Source organism: Aquila chrysaetos, chromosome 15 (assembly GCF_900496995.4).
Source record: "Aquila chrysaetos chrysaetos chromosome 15, bAquChr1.4, whole genome shotgun sequence".
Classification (NCBI taxonomy): Eukaryota; Metazoa; Chordata; class Aves; order Accipitriformes; family Accipitridae; genus Aquila; species Aquila chrysaetos.
This window is the reverse complement of record NC_044018.1, coordinates 30,067,017-30,085,215: the sequence shown is the minus strand read 5'-3', so window position 1 is coordinate 30,085,215 and position 18,199 is coordinate 30,067,017. Positions and strand designations below refer to the sequence as shown.

The 18,199-nt window shown below is 62.3% G+C and overlaps 3 protein-coding genes across 13 annotated transcripts in view; 2 read left to right on the top strand and 1 right to left on the bottom strand.

Moving 5' to 3' along the window:
• The window catches only part of VDR (vitamin D receptor), a 49,830-nt gene extending 47,481 nt beyond the window's left edge, over positions 1–2,349 (top strand). For all 7 annotated transcript variants that reach the window (XM_030036927.1, XM_030036926.1, XM_041128895.1 and 4 more), the window contains 2 exons: positions 793–909; positions 1,051–2,349. In XM_030036927.1, coding sequence (XP_029892787.1) covers positions 793–909; positions 1,051–1,310 — 377 coding nt within the window. In that variant the 3' untranslated portion in view covers positions 1,311–2,349. The remainder of the gene's footprint in view (positions 1–792; positions 910–1,050) is intronic.
• A 720-nt stretch (positions 2,350–3,069) lies between these two features.
• On the top strand, positions 3,070–6,198 carry MYG1 (MYG1 exonuclease). 2 transcript variants are annotated; one of them, XM_041128879.1, is made up of 7 exons: positions 3,070–3,272; positions 3,778–3,890; positions 3,972–4,116; positions 4,352–4,501; positions 4,581–4,703; positions 5,406–5,587; positions 5,680–6,198. In XM_041128879.1, the coding sequence occupies exons 1-7, from the start codon at positions 3,081–3,083 to the stop codon at positions 5,996–5,998; spliced, it is 1,224 nt and encodes a 407-aa protein (XP_040984813.1). In that variant the 5' UTR covers positions 3,070–3,080; the 3' UTR covers positions 5,999–6,198. The 2 variants fall into 2 exon arrangements, with proteins under 2 accessions (XP_040984813.1, XP_029892793.1); XM_030036933.2 differs by having other exon boundaries at positions 3,972–4,131.
• A 1,599-nt stretch (positions 6,199–7,797) lies between these two features.
• On the bottom strand, positions 7,798–16,572 carry AAAS (aladin WD repeat nucleoporin). Of its 4 annotated transcripts, none has more exons than XM_041128877.1 (18): positions 16,554–16,572; positions 15,307–15,436; positions 14,864–14,991; positions 14,356–14,411; positions 14,071–14,162; positions 13,655–13,701; positions 13,006–13,104; positions 12,427–12,615; positions 12,042–12,185; positions 11,751–11,871; positions 11,349–11,473; positions 11,050–11,110; positions 10,783–10,873; positions 10,124–10,217; positions 9,919–9,986; positions 8,790–8,871; positions 8,355–8,439; positions 7,798–8,109 (listed from the first exon to the last, which is right to left on the bottom strand). In XM_041128877.1, exons 2-18 carry the CDS (start codon positions 15,421–15,423, stop codon positions 7,996–7,998), a joined length of 1,713 nt encoding a protein of 570 aa, XP_040984811.1. In that variant the 5' UTR covers positions 15,424–15,436; positions 16,554–16,572; the 3' UTR covers positions 7,798–7,995. The 4 variants fall into 4 exon arrangements, with proteins under 4 accessions (XP_040984811.1, XP_029892778.1, XP_029892779.1 ...); XM_030036918.2 differs by lacking the exon at positions 16,554–16,572 and adding an exon at positions 15,643–15,719; XM_030036919.2 differs by lacking the exon at positions 16,554–16,572 and adding an exon at positions 15,519–15,636.
• Between the last annotated feature and the right edge of the window lie 1,627 nt (positions 16,573–18,199).

The following is an 18,199-nucleotide window of genomic DNA, read 5'->3' as shown; positions in this document are numbered from 1 at the left end:
GCAGCCACACCGGATGGCTGCAAAGAGCCGTTAACTCCTGAAGAAAAGCAAAGCCAGGGCATGGCTGTAGCTCAGAGCTGTCTTCAACTCCTCTGCCTTGCAACAGGGGTTGAGTTCCGATTGCTCCGAGCTCCAGTGAGGGCTGGAAAGCTGCTGTGCCTTCCCACTGCTGCTGCTCTGCAGCCAGGAAGCCTTTCTGCTAGGAAAGGTGGTGAATCTTGCCCTAAAACTCCCCCACTTTTAGATTTGGGGACCAGCACAGAGAACAGGGTGCGCAGATGATACGTATGGACCTTAAATCTCTCCCTGCGCTTGGAAGAGCCTTAGAGTAACCCGGGATTGCCGAGATCCTTAGTGCAAGGGCAGAGATCCCCCAGCGCAATCCCAGGGGAACCAGGCAGAGCAAGCAGCGTGTGGGGACCAGGCGTGGGGCAGCTGGAAAGAGAGCTGCTTGCAGGGAGGGCTCTGGGCACACGAGGTGGGCTTTGTGATGCTTGTGCAGGACACAGTGCAGTGTGGAAGTGGTGATAAGGAGGCAGAATGTTTGTAGGTTAATTGTCTTTATGGATTTCAAAAGCAAAATCTGCTCCATGATCTCCTGCTTCAGAGAAACTACTAGGGAGAAAAGTACAATTAAAAACCAACATGCTTTAAGCTATATCGAAAGTCCTCTTCCACTGTCCTGCCTCTCTGCTGTGCTGAAAGAGGAGCTGCAGAGCTCCACGCTTGTCCCTCAGCTGTGGGAGATCTTGTTCCAGAGCAGGCTGTGCTAAAGGTCCTTTCTCTTCCCAGCTGGCCACAGCATGGACCTGCTCGAGCCGCTCGTGAAATTCCAGGTTGGCTTGAAGAAGCTGAACCTTCACGAAGAAGAGCACGTGCTCCTCATGGCCATCTGCATCCTGTCCCCAGGTGAGAGCACCCTCATGCCCCAGGGTCGCTAACCTGCCAGGTTTTGGCTGTGTCCCCAGAAATGTCACCCTTCCCTGCCTCTCCGTTGAGGCCAGCTGGGAAAAGGGAAGGGAGTCACCCTGCACCCGTGGTGTTTCTTAGATCGCCCAGGCGTGCAGGACACCTCGCTGGTGGAATCCCTCCAGGATCGTCTCTCGGAGATCCTCCAGACCTACATCCGCTGCAGGCACCCTCCTCCCGGCAGCCGCCTGCTCTACGCCAAGATGATCCAGAAGCTGGCCGACCTACGGAGCCTGAACGAGGAGCACTCCAAGCAGTACCGCTGCCTCTCCTTCCAGCCCGAGCACAGCATGCAGCTCACGCCGCTGGTGCTCGAGGTCTTCGGCAACGAGATATCCTGACTCCGGCCGTGGGGCTGAGCACCCACCAGTAAAGGGATAAGTCAGCCTGGCTTCCCCGAGGCAGCGAGCGGAGAGACGTGACGCTGGGCAGGAGTTTTGTACATAGACGGTTTGGTTTCACACTACTGGAGGTCCTGCTTTGTCTCCTCATCCACGGTGGCCGAGGTTTGCTCGCTGCGGAGCAGTGACAGACCCAGATCCATGTGGTTTCCCCCCAGTCCGTGAGCAGCTTTTCTGCTTCCCTGCCGTCTGCAAGAGCTGACTTATCCCTTTATGGATGCTTTTGAGGCTGGGCTGCCTCGAATCACTTCTTTCTTGACCTGAGAAATTGGGCTGCTTGGAAGGAGAAGCGCTGAGGTGTTTTGGCGTGGGGAGGCGGACTCACGGCGTTGATGAACCCTCGGCAACGTCTTCTGCTCCCCTCCTAAAATCTGCAGCGCTCGATCCCCCCCTTTCAAAAAGGGAGACGCCGACTGAATTGCACCCCCCGAAGCCCTGCCGGGAAATGCCGTGGGCTGTGTCCCCGCGCGCGTGACCGGCTAAAACCACTCCCGTGAGCCCCTGCGGGACTGGGACCAGACCAGAGACGTCTGTGTCAGCCCCGAGAGTGGAAATTTGTCCTCGGCCCTCAAAGGAAACAGCCGGACGAGCTGTAATTTGCGTTCCCGACACTACTGCCTGGCTTCGGGGGAGCAGGGTTGTCTCGGGGTGACACCGCGCTCTCGGAGCTGAACCCCTTTTCCCGCGGTTCTCGGGCACGACCCCCGCAACCTGTGATGGCGTCGCGGTAACGACCGCCATCCCAGTTCGGCTTCGGCACCTTGCGACGTCCTGTGCCACGCTGGAACCGGGTGCCGGAGGCTGCTCGGTGCCACCGTCCCCGCTCGGTGCCGGCGGAGCAGCCCCCCCCGGGGAGGAGGGGGGGGGGGGTCCTGGGTGTCCCCCCTAGCCCCGCTCTGGGCCCTGCACCGTGTCTGGGAAGGGTCCCAGCTCGCTGCCGGGTGCTGCTCCTCCTCGCAAATAAACTCTTGCTTGGGAACGGTGCCTGGGCTGGTTTTTTTTTTTTTTTTGGTGGGGGGGGGGGGCTGCGTGTCCGTCTGTCTGTCCCTGCCTGGGCTGTGCAGGACCGTGTATGTCTGTCCCGGGGGTGGGGGGAGGACGGCAGGCGGAGGTGTCCCCGCGGGCTGGGCGGTCCCTGTGCCCACCTACGTGTCTGTGTCCGTGTATGTGTCCGTCTGTCCCGTTCCCCCCCCCCGGTCTGTCCGTCTGTACCGCGGAGCGCCCGGGCGGGGGCGTGCCCTCAGCTAAGCCCCGCCTTGGCTCCGCCTTCCACCGCTCCGCGCAGGGCGCATGCGCACCCGTGGCCGGGCGGGGTCGGGAGGGGTGAGCTGGCGCATGCGTGATCGCGCTGAGGCGTGGCTAGGGAGGGGTGAGCCGGCGCATGCGCGCGGCGGAGGGGGCGGGGAGCTGGGTGAACTAGCGCATGCGCAGGACAGAAGGGCGAGGACCGGGAGGGGCTGGCGAAGGGGCGGGGCGGGTGTCACGGCAGCGGGGCGCGGCTGGCGCATGCGCAGGGACAGACGGGTGAGGGCTGGGCGGTGCCAACGCTTGCGCAGAGCGGTGGGGACGGGTCGGGAGTGGCCGGCGCATGCGCAGGCTGAAGGCGGACAGGTGCGCTGGAGCTCTTGGCGCATGCGCCGTCGGGAAGACTCGGGAAGGCGGTGCTGCGCATGTGCAGTACCGCGGCGGCGGCGGGGGGGGGGGCTGCGCATGCGCAGTGCCATGCGAAGGGCCGCCCGCCTTATGGCCGCCACCGTGGGCACCGGGAGAGCGGCCGGGTCCGGGCCCAAGCGGCCGCGGCCCGAGCCCGACCCCGCCCCGCGTATCGGCACCCACGATGGCACCTTCCACTGCGACGAGGTGCTGGCGTGCTACCTGCTACGCCTCCTGCCCCGCTACCGGGTACGGCCCCGGGCCACCGTATGGCGGGACCGGGATTGCGGCCTGCTTGGGCCCACTTGCTACTGGGCCGGCTCCCTCCCGGGACCCCTGCAACGGGACAGGGACACCGTGCACTGCCCCGACCCCTGCCCGCCCTCGAGGCCCGCGTCCCTCCTCGGGGCCGCCCTTAGGTGCCCAGTCCCCCCTCGGGGTTCCCCGTTACCTGGGGGCACCTCTCGGTGTTCCCGGTCGCACCTGGGGGCCACCCTTCCGCTCTCCAGCCCTACTTGGGGGTCCCTGGTCCCACCCAGGGGTCACCTTTAGGTCCCAAGTCGCCCCTCGGGGTCCCTAGTTGCACCCAGGGGCCACCCTTCAGGTCCCCAGTCCCACCTGGGGGTCACCCTTAAGTTCCCAGTCCCTCCTCGGGGTCCCTGGTCTCACCAGGGGCAGCTCTTGGGGGTCCCCACTCACTCCTGGGGACCACCCTGGGCTCCCCAGCCTCACTTCTCCCCCCCCCCCCCGGCAGGACGCGGAGGTGGTGCGTACCCGGGACCCCCAGCGCCTGGCCCAGTGCGACGTGGTGGTGGACGTAGGGGGTGAGTACGACCCCGAGCGACATCGTTACGACCATCACCAGAGGTGAGGCCTCCCCAGCCATGCAGGACACCGTGGTCCCCTGGATGCCAGGGGTCCCTCGGGGCTGACCCCACGGCCCCGCAGGTCCTTCACGCAGTCCATGCGGAGCCTCCGGCCCGACAAGCCCTGGACCACGAAGCTGAGCAGCGCCGGGCTGGTCTACTGCCACTTTGGCTCCCAAATCCTCGCAGGGCTCCTGGGACAGCCGGAGGATGGCCCCATCGTGAAGGTGCTCTACGATAAGGTACCGGGGGAACCAAGAGGGTCTTGGGGGGGGGGGGGGGCTCTGATCACCCCAGTGCCGCACAGCTTTCTCCAGGGCTTCCCCTTGGTGGGGGTCACACCATAAAAGAGTGCTTTGGGGAGGGGGACCCTGTAAAAGAGGGGAGCGGTTTGTTCTAGCTACTGGTGTGCAGCTGGGATCCGGGCTAGGCTGACCCCTGCTGTCCCCCCGCTGTCCCTAGCTGTACGAGAACTTTGTGCAGGAGATCGATGCCATCGACAACGGCATCGCGCAGGCGGAGGGGGAGCCCCGCTACGCCCTCACCACCACCCTCAGTGCCCGCGTGGGCCACCTGAACCCCCGCTGGAATGACCCCAACCAGGACACTGAGGTGGGGATGGGGAATGTGGCGGGGTGGGAGCGGGGCCACCCTGCTTGGGGCCACCACTGACCCTCTTCTGCGTCCCCAGGCGGGGTTCAAGCGGGCGATGGAGCTGGTCGGGGGCGAGTTCATGGACCGGTTCGACTACTACCACCGTGCCTGGCTGCCCGCGCGGGTGCTGGTGGAGGATGCCATCAGGCGACGTTTTGAGGTACCCACCATGCCAGTTCTGGGGGGGGGGGGTCTGACAGTTTGGGGGGGAGCATTGGGGTGAGGGGAGGCCACGTCCCCTCAGTATAAACCTCCCTGCGTGGCGCAGGGTGCCTCTTGCACCCCATATCCCTACACATGGCTGTGCACCCCCTCCTATACCCCTACACACAGCCGCGCACCCTCTCCTGTTCTCCTATACGCCTGCACGTGGGTGTGCACCCCCTCCTGTGCCCCTATATCCTTACATGTGGCTGTGCACCCCCTCGTGTGCCTCTATACCCCTACATATGGCCGTGTACCCCCCTTCTGCTCCCCTATACCCCTACACATGGCCATGCACCCCCTCATGTGCCCTATATACCTATGTATAGCTGTATATGCCCATATCCCCACGTGTGGCAATGTACCTTACACCTTATATCTATGCATGTGACTCCCCCCGCACCCTAATATCTTCATGCACCCCGTATGCACCCCCACATCACTCTGCATGATCACGCACCTTCCCGTGCTTCCCCACACCTCCCTGTGCACCCCAGTATTCCCACACACACTGCTGCACCCCCAGAGCTCCCCGTGCAGGCTCGGCAGAGCACCCGGCAGCAGATGCACGTGGATTGGGGAGGAAACTGAGGGATGGGATGGTGCAGGGGCTGCGTGGGCAGGACCCCCGTGTGCCCAGCATGTCCCCCCCACCCAGGTAGACGTGAGCGGGGTGGTGCTGGAGCTCCCGCAGGGCGGCTGCCCCTGGAAGGAGCACGTCTTCAGCCTGGAGCAGGAGCTGGCGCTGCCCGACCCCCTCCAGCTGGTGCTTTTTCCCGACCGCAGCGGGCAGTGGCGGGTGCAGAGCGTCCCGGCGGGGCCACACACCTTCCAGAGCCGGTGAGACTTGTCCCCTTGCTGCGTCCCCCAGCCACAGCGGTGTGCCCATGGGGGCAGGTTTTCACCTGCCACCTCCCTCTGCTCCCCTGCAGCCTCCCTCTCCCCGAGCCCTGGCGAGGTGTCCGGGACGAGGAGCTGTCCCAGCTCACCGGCATCCCTGGCTGCGTCTTCGTACACGCCAGCGGCTTCATCGGAGGCAACCGCACGCGGGAGGGGGCGTTGGAGATGGCCCGGCGGACGCTGGCGCAGCGGCACGGGGGGGGGAGCGTAGAGCAGATGAGCCCCCTCCCATCGTGGTCACCCCAAAAGGGACCCCTTGCTCAGTGGGGGGGATTCCAGGGACTGCTGCTGGGGATGGCTGAGACCGTCCCTGCTCAGCACATGGAATGGGATCGCAGCGGGACGCTATAATGGCACTGGCTGGCTGGGGGGGGGCCAAGCTGCCCCCGGGGGCATCACTGCTCCCAGTCCCAGTGTTGGACTGGTGCGAGCCCAGTCAGAGCCTAAACCAAGAGACTTTTTGGATTCATTTCTCTGAAGATTGTCTCCATTCCTGTTGTGTGTCTGCTGCTGATGGGTTCCCAACGCCAGTAAAACCCAGTGCGTTCCCAGTGCGTTCCCAGTGCGTTCCCAGTGCGTTCCCAGTGCGTTTGCTGTTCAGGCAGTGGGGCTGAGGGGGGGGTGTTGAGGGGTCCTTGGGGTGCAGAGCAATGTGGGCTTGCAAGGGGCTGTGAATTGGGGTGCAGAAGCGGGTGCAGGCATCATCCCCCCCCTGCACCCCTCCCTGTACTGGGAGCCTGGGAGGGGAACCCAGGCATCCTGCTGCCCCCCCGCCGCAAACCCATGCAGCTGGCAGTGCAGGGGGGGAAACACAGAGCCCCCCCTCGCTTCCAGCCTCCTGTCGCAGGGCGATGCGGGCAGCCTGGCTGCTCCTGCTGGCACTGGGGCTGCCTGCCCGCCCATGGGGTTGCAGACGCCTGGGGGGGGGCCCCACCAGTGCTGCCCCCCACCAGCAGCCGCAACGAGACCCTGGGGGGGCACGGACGGCCACGGGCGCCGGACGTGGTGGTGCTGGTGGCCGTGGGTGGGTGGCTCGGCGCCATCCTCATCTACGTGGGCCGATACGTCCGGAGGAGCCGAGCTGAGACCCGGTTGCACCTCGAGTACCTGCGGGCGCTGCCCTGCGAACCACCCAGCCCCAAGGAGGAGGAGGAGGGCGAGGAAGAGACACTCAGCACTGTCCTCTTAGGCGCCGTGGACACGAGCCATCACCAGCAGCAAACCGTGGAGCCCCGGGGGCATGAGGCCCCCCCCCCAGACCTGCCGCAGCGGCTGGAGTGGGTTCGTATCCCATTGTTTTCACCCCGTATCCTCGTGCCACCCCCATCCAGGCTCTGCTCCCCGCACAGCCCCGCTGAGGGGCTGGCTGCTGCTGTCCTTGCCCCTGTGTGGGGTTTTCCCTGCCCTGTGTTGGGGCTTGGCTTTGGGGAGGATTTTGGGGGTCCTGGGGGTGTTTGTGGAGCCAAGGGTGTGGGGCTGAGCAGGGACCTTCTGCTCTCCCAATCATCTCTGCGCCCCAGGCTTTAGCAGAGCTATTACTGCGTAATCCCAGGGATTAAGCACGTGTAATCCCGGGGTTTAACCACGCTGCCCCCCTCCAGCCTCAGCATTAATCCCTGCTCTGGGCAGGGGGGTGGCCCATCTGCCCCCCCCGCAACCGCTTCAGCGCTGGTTGGGCTCACGCGGGCTGGCACGTTCGCTGCCTGTCTGCAGCCCCAAATGGGCCAAGTTTCGGTTTTTATGGACTCACAGAGTTTTTGGTTCACTTTGGGTGGTTCTTCCCACCCTCAAGGCAAAGCCCAGAGGCTGCGCTTGCGGCCGAGGACCCCTCAGCCCCCTCTGCCCTCACCTTTCCCCTTAGGGCAGCAGCTCTTCAACCCCAAAACAAAGCCCCAGGGCCCATGGGCTGCAGAGGGCTGACACCCACCAGCACTGCAGCACCCCAACATTGCAGCAGCTGCCTTAATTAAAACCGATTTAAGGCACAGGGAATGGATGTTCTCTTGCAGGTTCGCCCCCAGCTATTTTTGACATGGAAAAGCAGCACTGGAGCCCCAGGAACACACACAGACCCACGGGACTTCAAGAACTCACCCCACACAAAACTTTCAGCCCCCCCAGCACAAGGAAAGAGCAAGGCATGGAGAAGGTGAGGGGAAAAAGAGCCAGTTTTAATCTGTACAGCACCAGCCCCGTGAGCTGTGAGACCCTGAGGAGGTATTAAAGGCACCTGAGGTCAGGCTGTGCATCCCAGGAGGAGGATCGAGGATGCAGAGGGAGCGTCCTGGCACCGGCTCTTCAGGAAGATGCCGTTGTGGACCCAGATGTTGTCACAGCTCCAAGATGGGCTACTCGCACACGCTGGTGCTGGCTATGACGGGGCTTGGGCTGGAGCTGGTGCAGGGGACGTGGGCACTCATGAAGAAGAAGGGGATGTGGCTGATCTTCCCCGTGGACCAGCACTGGAGGGGGAAGAGGATGGGAGGAAGCAGATGAGTACAGGACACAGCAGGGGATGACAGTACAAGCATGACCCTCTTGTCTTCCCCGTGATCCCAGCAAGGACACCTTCCCCACCCTCTCCTCTCCACGGGGACACTGTAGGGAGGTTTTTCCACCTTCCCTGCTCTGCCACTGGATTGATCTCCCTCAGGGACAGTGATGGGGAGCCCCAAAAACTGCTACCAAAACTGGGGACTGCACTCACCACGGTCAGGAGGGCGCCTTTCTTGAAGCAGGGGTGGAAGGCGATGAGCTGGGGCTGCGCGCCACACTCACCCCGCAGGAAACCGCTGCAGGGGAAAGGAAAAGCCAGTTACAGCACGACTGTGGGGCAGTACTTGGTCATACCGCCAAAACGCAGCACCTTCAGGGTAGCTTGTGGTTAAGCGGAGATGTTTGGGCCCTGCTGGGATGCACCACGCAAGGGCAACCTGAAGCAAAGGGTTTTGAGGTGGATAATGGACAATATGTCCAAAACATAACTGATTCTGGGGTAAAAATGGTGACACTGCCTGAAGCAGGAGCACAGGGCAGCAGCATCTCTCTGCTCCGAGGTGGGTCTGCTCTTCCCCACCATGCCCCGGGGGACTGCTGGTATGCAACCAACTCAAAACCAACCCAAAAATGCGCTACTACGCACCACGGCAGGAGCTCAAACACGGGGCTGTTGCGGGTGCGAAACACAGCAATGACCGTCTGGCTCTCAGGAACATCAGCATGCCCTGCAGGAGGGAGAGAGAAGGAGCAGTAAAGCCTTCCCTTGTCTGAGGGACAGCACGGGCACACTTACGGGCCCCCTGGCACGAGACCGGGGATGTGGAGGTCAGGTTTTTGTGGGGAGCAACTGGAGGCAGCTGGGCACTGCAGAGACAGGGGCAGGCAGACACCAAGATGGGGGAAAGCTGGCTGAGGACTGCGTTTTCCTCACACAGAGGCAAGCAGGATTCTGGGATGGGGCTTTTCAAAGACCTCTCAGTGATTTAACGCTGGCTCCGAGGTCTCAGGTAGCTAGGTTTGGCCGAGAAGGGTTTGGGCAAGAGATGAGGTGACTCCTTTGGAAACACCCCAGCCTATAAGGCGTGACGTGGGGGCCCTGTCTCTCCAATATGAAGGGTATTTTCCATTCCATTGCAGTTTCTGCACGGAGATCCTCGCAGGACCTACCTGGAGGTGCAGAGGACAGGGGGGGACAGCTATGGGAGTCCTTGTACCCTCAGGGTTTCCCCCCACCTGGTTTCTTCCCCACCCAGCTTTAAACACAGCAAAAAAACCAAGCTGCTGAGTTTGGGCCCAGCAGCTTCAGCTGTCTCCCCGCCAGTGGCATGCAGGGAGGGAGCCCAAGGCAGCAGCATCCCCAGCACCATGTTTTGGTGTTCCCTCAAAGGTCCGCTTTGTCTCAGAGCGGGGCCCATCCAGGAGAGCCTGAATGGCTCAATTATCCCAAGGGCTGCTCCTAAAAAAAACGGAGCCAAGAGGCCCAGTCGGGCTCCAGGCGTAATGTGGGCACTGTGGGAATGTGGAGACCTTGCAGGGGGGTTGGGAGAGGTGATTCGTCCGACTGGAAGTGGGCAGGGAACTCGGACACATCCCTCTCTGAAGGATACAGAGGAGCAGAGTCACGGTGAGGAAGGATGGAGGGTGGATGCTGCCTTCCCAACCTGACTCCTCTCCCCTGCAGGGTTTGTGCCCCTTCTGCCTGCTGGAAGGGGGATTTTCAGGCAAAGCCCGGCACTGGGGCAGGCAGGGTGGAGGCAGCACCTCCCTCTTACCTCTGATGATCACTGCGAGTCTCTCACCGGTGGGGTCCCACACCATGGAGTGGATTTCTCCTCCAATCCTGAAACCAGCACGAGCAGCAGTGAAGTACCCCCCTCCAGCCAATGTCCCCAGCACCTGGGGGCTGCTGCCGAGGGGGGCACAGACCCCTCTGCATCCCAGGTGTTGCATTAGGGCAACGGGCGCAGCCAGACCCACCTCTCCTCCCCGTAGAGCGTCTCGAAGGTGGTCTCAGACAGATCTGCCACGATAGAAGCTGTTTTTGAGCCTCCCACTTGCCCTTGCATCTCCCCTGAAACAAACAGCCTGGTCACTTCATGTCTCCTGCTTAAATTACTGTGTGGGTCATCTCACTGCCCTAAATCACACTTTTATTTCCAAAGTGATGCAGAATTTCTCTCTGTTTCTTAGAGCAGCTGTGGGGCAACGTGCTGCTAGCCCGGTATCATCTGCCTATGTTTGGGGTGGAGGACAGGGGAGGTTTCCCTTCCACAAACATCAGGACCGGCCACCTCCATGGAAAAAAAGCCACGCAAGCTGGGCATTTAACCCGCTGTAAAAGTTTCTCTGCAAACCATTTGTGACTGCAAACTCATAACTGTGAGCGAGAAGCAACGTGAGGGGGGAAAAAACTCAACCCCACAGAGATTCTGTGCTTTGAGAGACCCCTGAGACACTCTTCCCACTGCGTGTCCTGGCTTTGCCGGCCACTGTCCCAGCAGGCTGGAAAATGCAGCTAATAAGCAAAAAGCCCATCTGGCCAAGCTCAGCCACAACAAAAAGCAAGAAGATCGCTTGGGGACCAGCCACCGGATCTTGGAAAGCTTCGCCTGGGTGGTCGGCTCAGGCAGACTCACCCCTGTACTCCGAGAAGGACAAGGAGTAGATGACGGACGCACCCAGCACCGTGAAGAGCAGTCGGCTGCCATCAGGGCTCCAGCACCCTGTCTGCGGGACACAGAGCCACGTTAACACCCGCTACCCAGGCCAGGGAGGTGGCAGCTTGCAAGGGACTTTGTGGAGCCAGCTGGAAATGGGGGGCATTTAGTAAAACACAGTACATCCCCCCAAGGCTCTTAGAGGCAACCTCTGCCCCGCAGGTGTGGGAAATGTCCCCATACTACCTGGCAGCGTCCTTTGATAGTGGGCCACCGCTCACACGTCCACATCTGAGCTTCCCACACTCTGCAAGAGAGACAGACAGAAGTGAGCGGGCCAAAATCCCCAAATCTGCGCCAATTCTGCTGCTCTGAGAGAAGCCCAAGACATCAGACCTGATTACCCACACATTTTTTCCCCCCACATCAGATGCAGTAAGAATGGGAGCAGTTAGGACACAAAGAATCCAGATCTGCTTCGGTTTGGAGCAAATGAAAAAGATAATAAGGGCTGAAATAAAACATCTCGCAGGCAGGGAGCTCACCTGAACACTGCGGAGGGAGCGGCTGCCAGGACCTTGCTGCCATCGGGTGACCAAGCCAAGTAAGTGACACCGCCGCCCCCAAACCACTGCAGCTGGACGCAGTTTTCAGTGGACACGTCCCACACCTGAAGGAGGGGACAACGAGGAGGATAATGACACCGGGACCTGAACTCTGACTGGGTAGTTAGCACAGCTTTGGGGGTGGTTTTGCGTGCATTAGGGAATACAGACTGATGCTTTCAGATCTAGTTCAAATTCAGGATCTGCCTAATTCATCCTCCGAGGAAATGCTGCCCGTCCCCAGCAGTCTTACAGCCGAACCGTCCCTTGGTGACCCCATGGTGGGCTCACGGTTCTGGTATCCCAAAGGCAGCACCCCAGGAGGTTCAGCCTCTTACTCACCAGCATGGCCGTGTTGACCGGTGATGCTGAGAGCAGCAGCTCCCCGCTGGGAGCCCATGCCAGGCTGGTAACGGGGCTGTGCCCCGGGTAGGACAGCACCTGAGCGCAGCCGGATGATGGTCTGGAGGGAAGGAGAGAGAAACCACCGCGGTCGATCGTGAGAAGGGCTGGCCCACGTGCTGCTGAAAGCCAGCGCTTTGTCTGCTGGCGGGATGTGCACCTGCCTGGCGTCAACCCAAACGGGCTCGCAACAACCCATGGAAGGGCCGGGGAGATGCGCGGGGCTGTCACCTGGTGGAGAGGGAGGTGGGATCCAGGTGCCACACCAGGACGCAGCTCTGGCAGGCGACAGCAAGGATGGAGGCACAGAGTGGCTTCCAGGCCATGGCGGCCACATTCCTCTGCAGGCGATGCTTCAGCGAGGGGATGGTGGCACTGCCGGAGAGGAGGGAATCGTGACAAAAGGAAAAATGGGGGATCAAGGGTCCTCACACAGCCTGAGCTGGGCCACGGGCTGTCTCCCAGTGTCCTCTCTCCAGCTCTGACCACACTGGGGGCCTAAAAGCATAGGGTGAGAAGTAGGGCATGTGCCCCACCGTGACCTGCTTCCCGGGGTGGGGGACACAGGAGATCCCAGCCAGGTGACACCAGCACCGTGCAGCAAGCCAGAGCACACCTCATGCAATTAAGCGCCGTGCCCCGTGCTGCCCACGGCCCGGCCCCGGGGTGGGAGGTGGCACTTGCTGGCTTGAAATCCCAGCTGGGGGAGAGTGCCTCTGCAGGGAGGCGCGGGGAGGGCTGCAGGACCAGCCGGCAGAGTCTTCTCCTGAGGAGGGCTTTACATGCACTGGGGGAGCAGGGAGACCTGGAGGAGAAAGGAGACTCAATGACACCCAAGAGGCTGCTCTGCCTGTGACGGCAGCCAGGCTGTGTGCCACCCGGGGTGCCCCCAGGAGCTACAGAGCAGGGAGGGAAAGGAAAACCAAAACTTAAGGCCAGAGATTTTCGGAGATGTCCTTGCAGAGCTCTGGCTACACAGCAAGAGGTTCTGGGGACAGACAGTGCCAGTGAGAGCAAAGCCCAAGCGAACACCAAGGCAGCGCAGGGCAGAGATGGAGGAGGAATCCTCGGCACGTGCTGGAGGTGGTTGCGAGAGGGCAAAACGGGGAGCAGGGAGTTCTGCGGAGGCACTCCCTGAGGAGCAGGGTCTCCCAGGACATGGCCAGCAGTGCTCAAGGAGCGGCCCAGCCCTCACCTGTTGGAGTTGTAGACCCGAATGGAATCATCCAGAAGAGCCACGGCAAACTTGCTGGTGTGGGGGTGCCAGGCAAAGGCCCGGATGGTGCAGCCGGCCCTGGAGGGAGGAACGGAGCAGGGTGAGGCACGCCAGCTGCCACACCGGTGTTCCCGGCTCAAGGCAGCGGTGATGGGTTCTTGGGCATCAGGCATGACCACCTAGCAGCCCCCCAGGGCTGACAAAGGCAGTTCCCAGAGTCACCAGTAAAATAAAACTTCCTTTTTGCTGCTGAATGGGACCATTTTCTCTGATAAATTCCCTGTTCCTGCCAATTACTCGCAGGGCTCTGCTGAGGAGCTGGTTAACAAACAGTCTAGGGTTGATATTTGGAGGAATTTTCCAAGCACTGATCTAGTTTAATGCTGTTTCCTCCACATGCAGTGCATCGGGGCATGATTTGCCTCTTCATCATTGTACACAAACTGGGGCAGCCAGAGGCAATGGGGAAATATTTGCCCTAACATCTCTCTAATGGGGAGGCTGAACACTTAAAAAATGGGGTGATCCTGTCCTTGTACCGCCACCCGCTTCGCTCAGCTCCACAACCCTCTTTCGTAGGGTTTTACAGACACCCACGGACAACAGTTTCACAACACACAGGACTCACCAGTCCACCGCCTGGGAGAACGCCGCGATCATGTCTTCGCTGGTTAGCTTTGGGGGAGAAGAGTTAACACTGAGTTGGCAGTGCACATGAGAGCAGGAGCTGCCTCTGGTGCAGCAGTGAGGACCCCCCCGTATCCAAACACCCCCTCTTCCTTCTCCCCCCACCTTGATTTCGGTCTCTCTTGGAGCACTTTGCTGTTCTAATGCCTTTCCAGCACCCATTCTCCTCCCTTTGGCAAAGGAAACCTGCAGCATTTGTAGCTGGGCACCACCAGGAGAAATATTTTGCTGTGTTTTCAGCTGAGAAGCACCCACCCGCCATGCAAACCAGCCCACTGGCGCAGGGTCAGCGTCGCCGGACATGCTGCATCATCCCTGCCTTCCCGAGCATGAAGGTTAAGCACCAAAAAGACTCACTGAGAGGTGAGGGAACAGGGAGCCATGCAGTGAGGAGAGCCAGTGGCACACTGCCAGCAGGTACCTTGAGCCCGTCTTCACCCACTGCAGCCCTGTGGAGAGAAAAGGACCATCAGATCTTCCGTGGTCTTCAACGAGAGGCCCGACAGGCGGAGGAAGCACAGGCAGCTGCGACAGGCAGGGACAGGCATGATGGAAAAGGGGATGAAGGGAACCAAAGGATCAAAGTGAGATCTGGAGAGACCTGGGAGATCTCCAGGTCCTCCCCGAGCAGCCCAGACTCACCTTCCTCCTCGGCGCTGGCGATCTCTTTCAGCACCCCGCACAGCCCCACGTCCCGCCTGCAGTGGAAAGCTTGGTCAGCCTCCCTCACCTCGTGTGTTGGTGATGCAAAGCCCAGGCCACCTCTCTCCCCATCCCCTCAAAATCCCCCTCAACTGCTGAGAGCCCCCAGGGCCTCCAAACCAGCTCTCTCCTCAGCTGAGGGCACTTACCCCAGTCACCAGTGACTGCTGGACCTGCCCCCAGCTGCGCTGAGCTCTCAGCTATATTATGAACCCCCCCAAAACTCTCTCAAGAAGCTCAGACTGGGAGCAGGTTGTGGGTTCCCACTGCTCGTGGGCGAGAGCTGAAGGGGCAAAGAAGCCTCTGCCATATTCCAGGGTGAAGTGGCTGCAGGACAGGTATGGGGAAGGGGGTTTGAGGGCAGATTTTAAGCGGACAGACAGCTCCCAGCTTTGCCTCCCGCAGACTTGGCTGTTTCTGAGGGTGGAGGGGACCCCCCCGCACTCACCAGGCACTGAGGCATCCCTTCCAGAGGGACTCGCGGTGGTGGATGAAGGCCGGCTGGGTGCTGTGCTCCAGCCGGCTGTGAGCCTTGAGGGTTTCCTTGGGCAGGCTGAGGACGGGCAGGTCTGCCAGCTGCGGGCAGAGAAACCGTGTGGTGAGCGAAGCAGCTGAGCTCGAGGGGGGGGGTCTGGGGGCAGCTGGGAAAGGACCCCCCACCCCCCAGTTGCAGAAAGCAAACAGCGATGTGATAAAAGACGGGAAGCAAAGATGGAGCGAAGGGATGAAGAAACACCCCAGGTGTGAGCCTGCCTCCTTCATGGCTGAGGGGAACCTCTGAGGGGGGTGAGGAGGAGACACCCCCAGCAGAAGGGGCTGAAACTCCAGTCACGGGGGGGGGTGTCAATGCGTTACCCTTGGGGTCTGGCGGGGGGGGGGGGGGGGGTTCACCTGGTTCTGGAAGGTGAGCTGCTCATGGAGGCGGCCGCAGACCAAGCTGTTATTGACCTCGTAGAGGGTGATGTCGCCGGGGGCCGGCGGGGGCGGGAAGAGCGCTAAGGAACACATCCCGCCGCGGGGCCTGGCGGGGGGGGGAAACGGGCTGAGGGGCTGAGAAATCCCCCCCACAGCCCTCCCCCCGCTAAGTCCCTGCCCAGCAAAACCTGCGAGCAGCGAGGGAGAACGCTGAGGGGGAAGGAATCCCCCTATTCAGCCCGAAGCCGCCTCCTCAGCCCCTCACACCCCCCCCTCAGGCCCGGCCCCGGGGGCCGCCATGTCGCCCCTCACCCGTTCCGAGCGCGCGGACGGGTGCCGGCGAGGGTCAATCCCCGGCGCGGCCGCCTTCGCGCGCCCCCTGGCGGCGCTGGGGGGGAGGGGGGGAGGAATTAAAGGGGCCGCGACCCCCCGGTTCGAGCACGGCGCGGGGCGGGGGGGGAGACGACACGGACGGACAGACAGACAGAGAGACAGACACACGGCGGGTGGGCACCCCTCCCTGCCCGGTCTGCCTCTGCGGTGACTGCGTGACTCGTCTTGCCCTCTGTAGCGGACCCCCCACCCCTCCTGTGAATTGGGGGCTCCCCCCACTGTAAAAGGGGGTGATAAATTGGAGGGTGCACCACCATCACCCACCCCTTGCACCCCCCCCCCCCCCCCCGCACCTGGGGGTGTCCCGGGCACATCATGACCCTCCCGTGCAGGGTCCCGTGGGGGGGGGTGCTCACTTCCATGGGTGCCCCCCCTGGGCATGGGTCCCATGGGTGCCTGTGTCCCCCACCCTGTATTTGGATCTCGTGGGTGCCCATGTCCCCTTCCACCCCAAACTCAGGTCCCACGGGTGCTTGGGTCTCGTGGGTGTCCATGTCCCCCTCCACCCTCAGTCCCACGGGTGCTCATGTCCCCCTCTACCCCAAACCCAGGTCCCACGGGTGTCTGGGTCTCGTGGGTGCCCGTGTGTCCCCTTCCACCCCAAACCCAGGTCCCACGAGTGCCTGGGTCTCGTGGGTGTCCGTGTCCCCCCCCCACCTCAGTCCCATGGGTGCTCATGTCCCTCTCTACCCCAAACCCAGGTCCCACGGGTGCTTGGGTCTCGTGGGTGTCCATGTCACCCCCCACCCCAAACCCAGGTCCCACGGGTGCCCACATCCCCCCAGGCAGGACAGTGGGTGCTGCATGCGCCCCCCCCCCAGCCCCCTCACCTTGGAGTGCTCCCAACTCCTCTTTTTGGGCTCTCAATTTCCCTTCCCCTCCTGTTTTCGGCTCATTTTTTATTATATTTATCTCTGTGTTTTCCTTAGCGGCCGCAAAAGTTATTTTAATTTTTTCAGGATATTAAATAAAGGCTGCGGCGGGGGGGGCTGCGGCGGGGGGCCCTGCATTCCTCACCCGTTACGGAGCGAGCGGGGTTTGATAGGAGACAACGATTTGGACGGCGCCGACATCAGAACCACCGCAGGGCTGGCGTGGCCTCGTGGCTTCCCTTCCCTTGGACCCGCCGGCGGGAGCTGAACCCCCCCCCCCGCAAAATTAAGCCCCCCCCCCCCCCCGCCTTGGGATAGCGAGGCAGGGAAATCTGGTGCTGCTAAAGGGAGGGTCCCCACTGGGGGTTTGGGGGGGTCGTTGGATGGGTTTGGGCTCCGTGGTTTGGGAGGCTCCGGGCGGTCGAGCCCTCGGTGGCCGCCGGGTCGGGGTTTGGCTCGGGGGCGCACGGCTGGATGCTCTCGTTGGCACTGGCCCACCCACGGCGAGCGGCAGCGGGGCTGGTGGGTTCGGAGGGGGGGAATACCCCGAAAAGAGCAAACCTGTGTTGGGGGGGGGGGGGGAGAAGAGTTGGGGGGCTATGGGGAGACCTGGCACCCGCCATCCCAAATTCCCCCGGGAGCCATCCTGGGGTCCGCTCTGTCACCCTCCGCGTCGCGGCACTGGGCTTCAGCCACCCTGTTGGCACGGGGAATACCTCTGTGCCTCAGTTTCCCCTCCCTGCATGGGGGGACGGGGAGGGGGGGGGAGCAGTGTGGTTCCCCCCCCCCCCCCCTCCCTGGGGACACCTGGGTCCTGGCCAGCTCTGCGGAGCCGTGGCCACCGTGACTCAGCCCGGGGCTGGCACACGTGGCCGGGGGGTGGCACCCGGGGCCCCGCCACGCTGGCACGGGGACCCACTGCCATCCCCGTCCCCCCATGGGGTGGTGGGTGCCAGCAGCCGCCTTCTTCCCCCCCCCCCCCAACTTTGTGCTGGCGCAGAAGCCCGTTTCCGCCTCACTTTGCCTTTTTCCGTGGCTTTTTGGTGGTTTTTTTTTTTTTCAGAAAAGCCCCAAACCGGGGCTGGGCGCATCAAAGGGCTGGCAGGAGCCCAGGGCAGTGGTGGGGCGGGAGGGGGGGGGGCAAGGAGGGGTGGGGTCCCCACCAGCCTGTGGTGCCTAAAATTGGGGTGTCCTCGGTAACACGTGGCCCCGCCGCGTGCCCATGTGCTGCCACGTGGCCCCTGGCCGCGATGCTGCCGTGGGGAAACTGAGGCACGAGGCAAGGCTTGGCTGTTCCTGTGCACACGCGTGTTCCTGTGCATGGATGTCCTGGGGGGGGACACGCATGCGTGTGGCTGGCCAGGGTGGGCATGCAAGGCCGGGGCACACGCGTGTGCGGGGTGAGGCTGGCGTGATCGCCGCTGCCACGTGGGGATGGAAGAGTCCCGTCGGGTGCCCGAAAGCGGCTTGGGGCGATCCCCGAGCCTGGGGACATGGGGACACAGGGACATTGGGCTATGGGGACATTGGGCTATGGGGACATGGGGCTATGGGGACACGGGGGGCAGAGGGATATGGGGACCACGGGGCCGCGGGGATGTAGG

What these genes read in the sequence shown, in the direction of transcription:
- AAAS (XM_041128877.1), bottom strand. Translation starts at nt 15,423, where the DNA reads ATGTGTTCCTTAGCGCTCTTCCCGCCCCCGCCGGCCCCCGGCGACATC. An exon ending in AGCTCACCTTCCAGAACCAG is followed by an intron (nt 14,992 to 15,306) that starts GTGAACCCCCCC and finishes CTCTGCCCGCAG; the next exon opens with CTGGCAGACCTGCCCGTCCT. An exon ending in GCTCCCTCCGCAGTGTTCAG is followed by an intron (nt 11,111 to 11,348) that starts GTGAGCTCCCTG and finishes TCTCTCTTGCAG; the next exon opens with AGTGTGGGAAGCTCAGATGT.
- MYG1 (XM_030036933.2), top strand. Translation starts at nt 3,081, where the DNA reads ATGCGCAGTGCCATGCGAAGGGCCGCCCGCCTTATGGCCGCCACCGTG. An exon ending in ACCCCAACCAGGACACTGAG is followed by an intron (nt 4,502 to 4,580) that starts GTGGGGATGGGG and finishes CTGCGTCCCCAG; the next exon opens with GCGGGGTTCAAGCGGGCGAT. An exon ending in CCACACACCTTCCAGAGCCG is followed by an intron (nt 5,588 to 5,679) that starts GTGAGACTTGTC and finishes GCTCCCCTGCAG; the next exon opens with CCTCCCTCTCCCCGAGCCCT.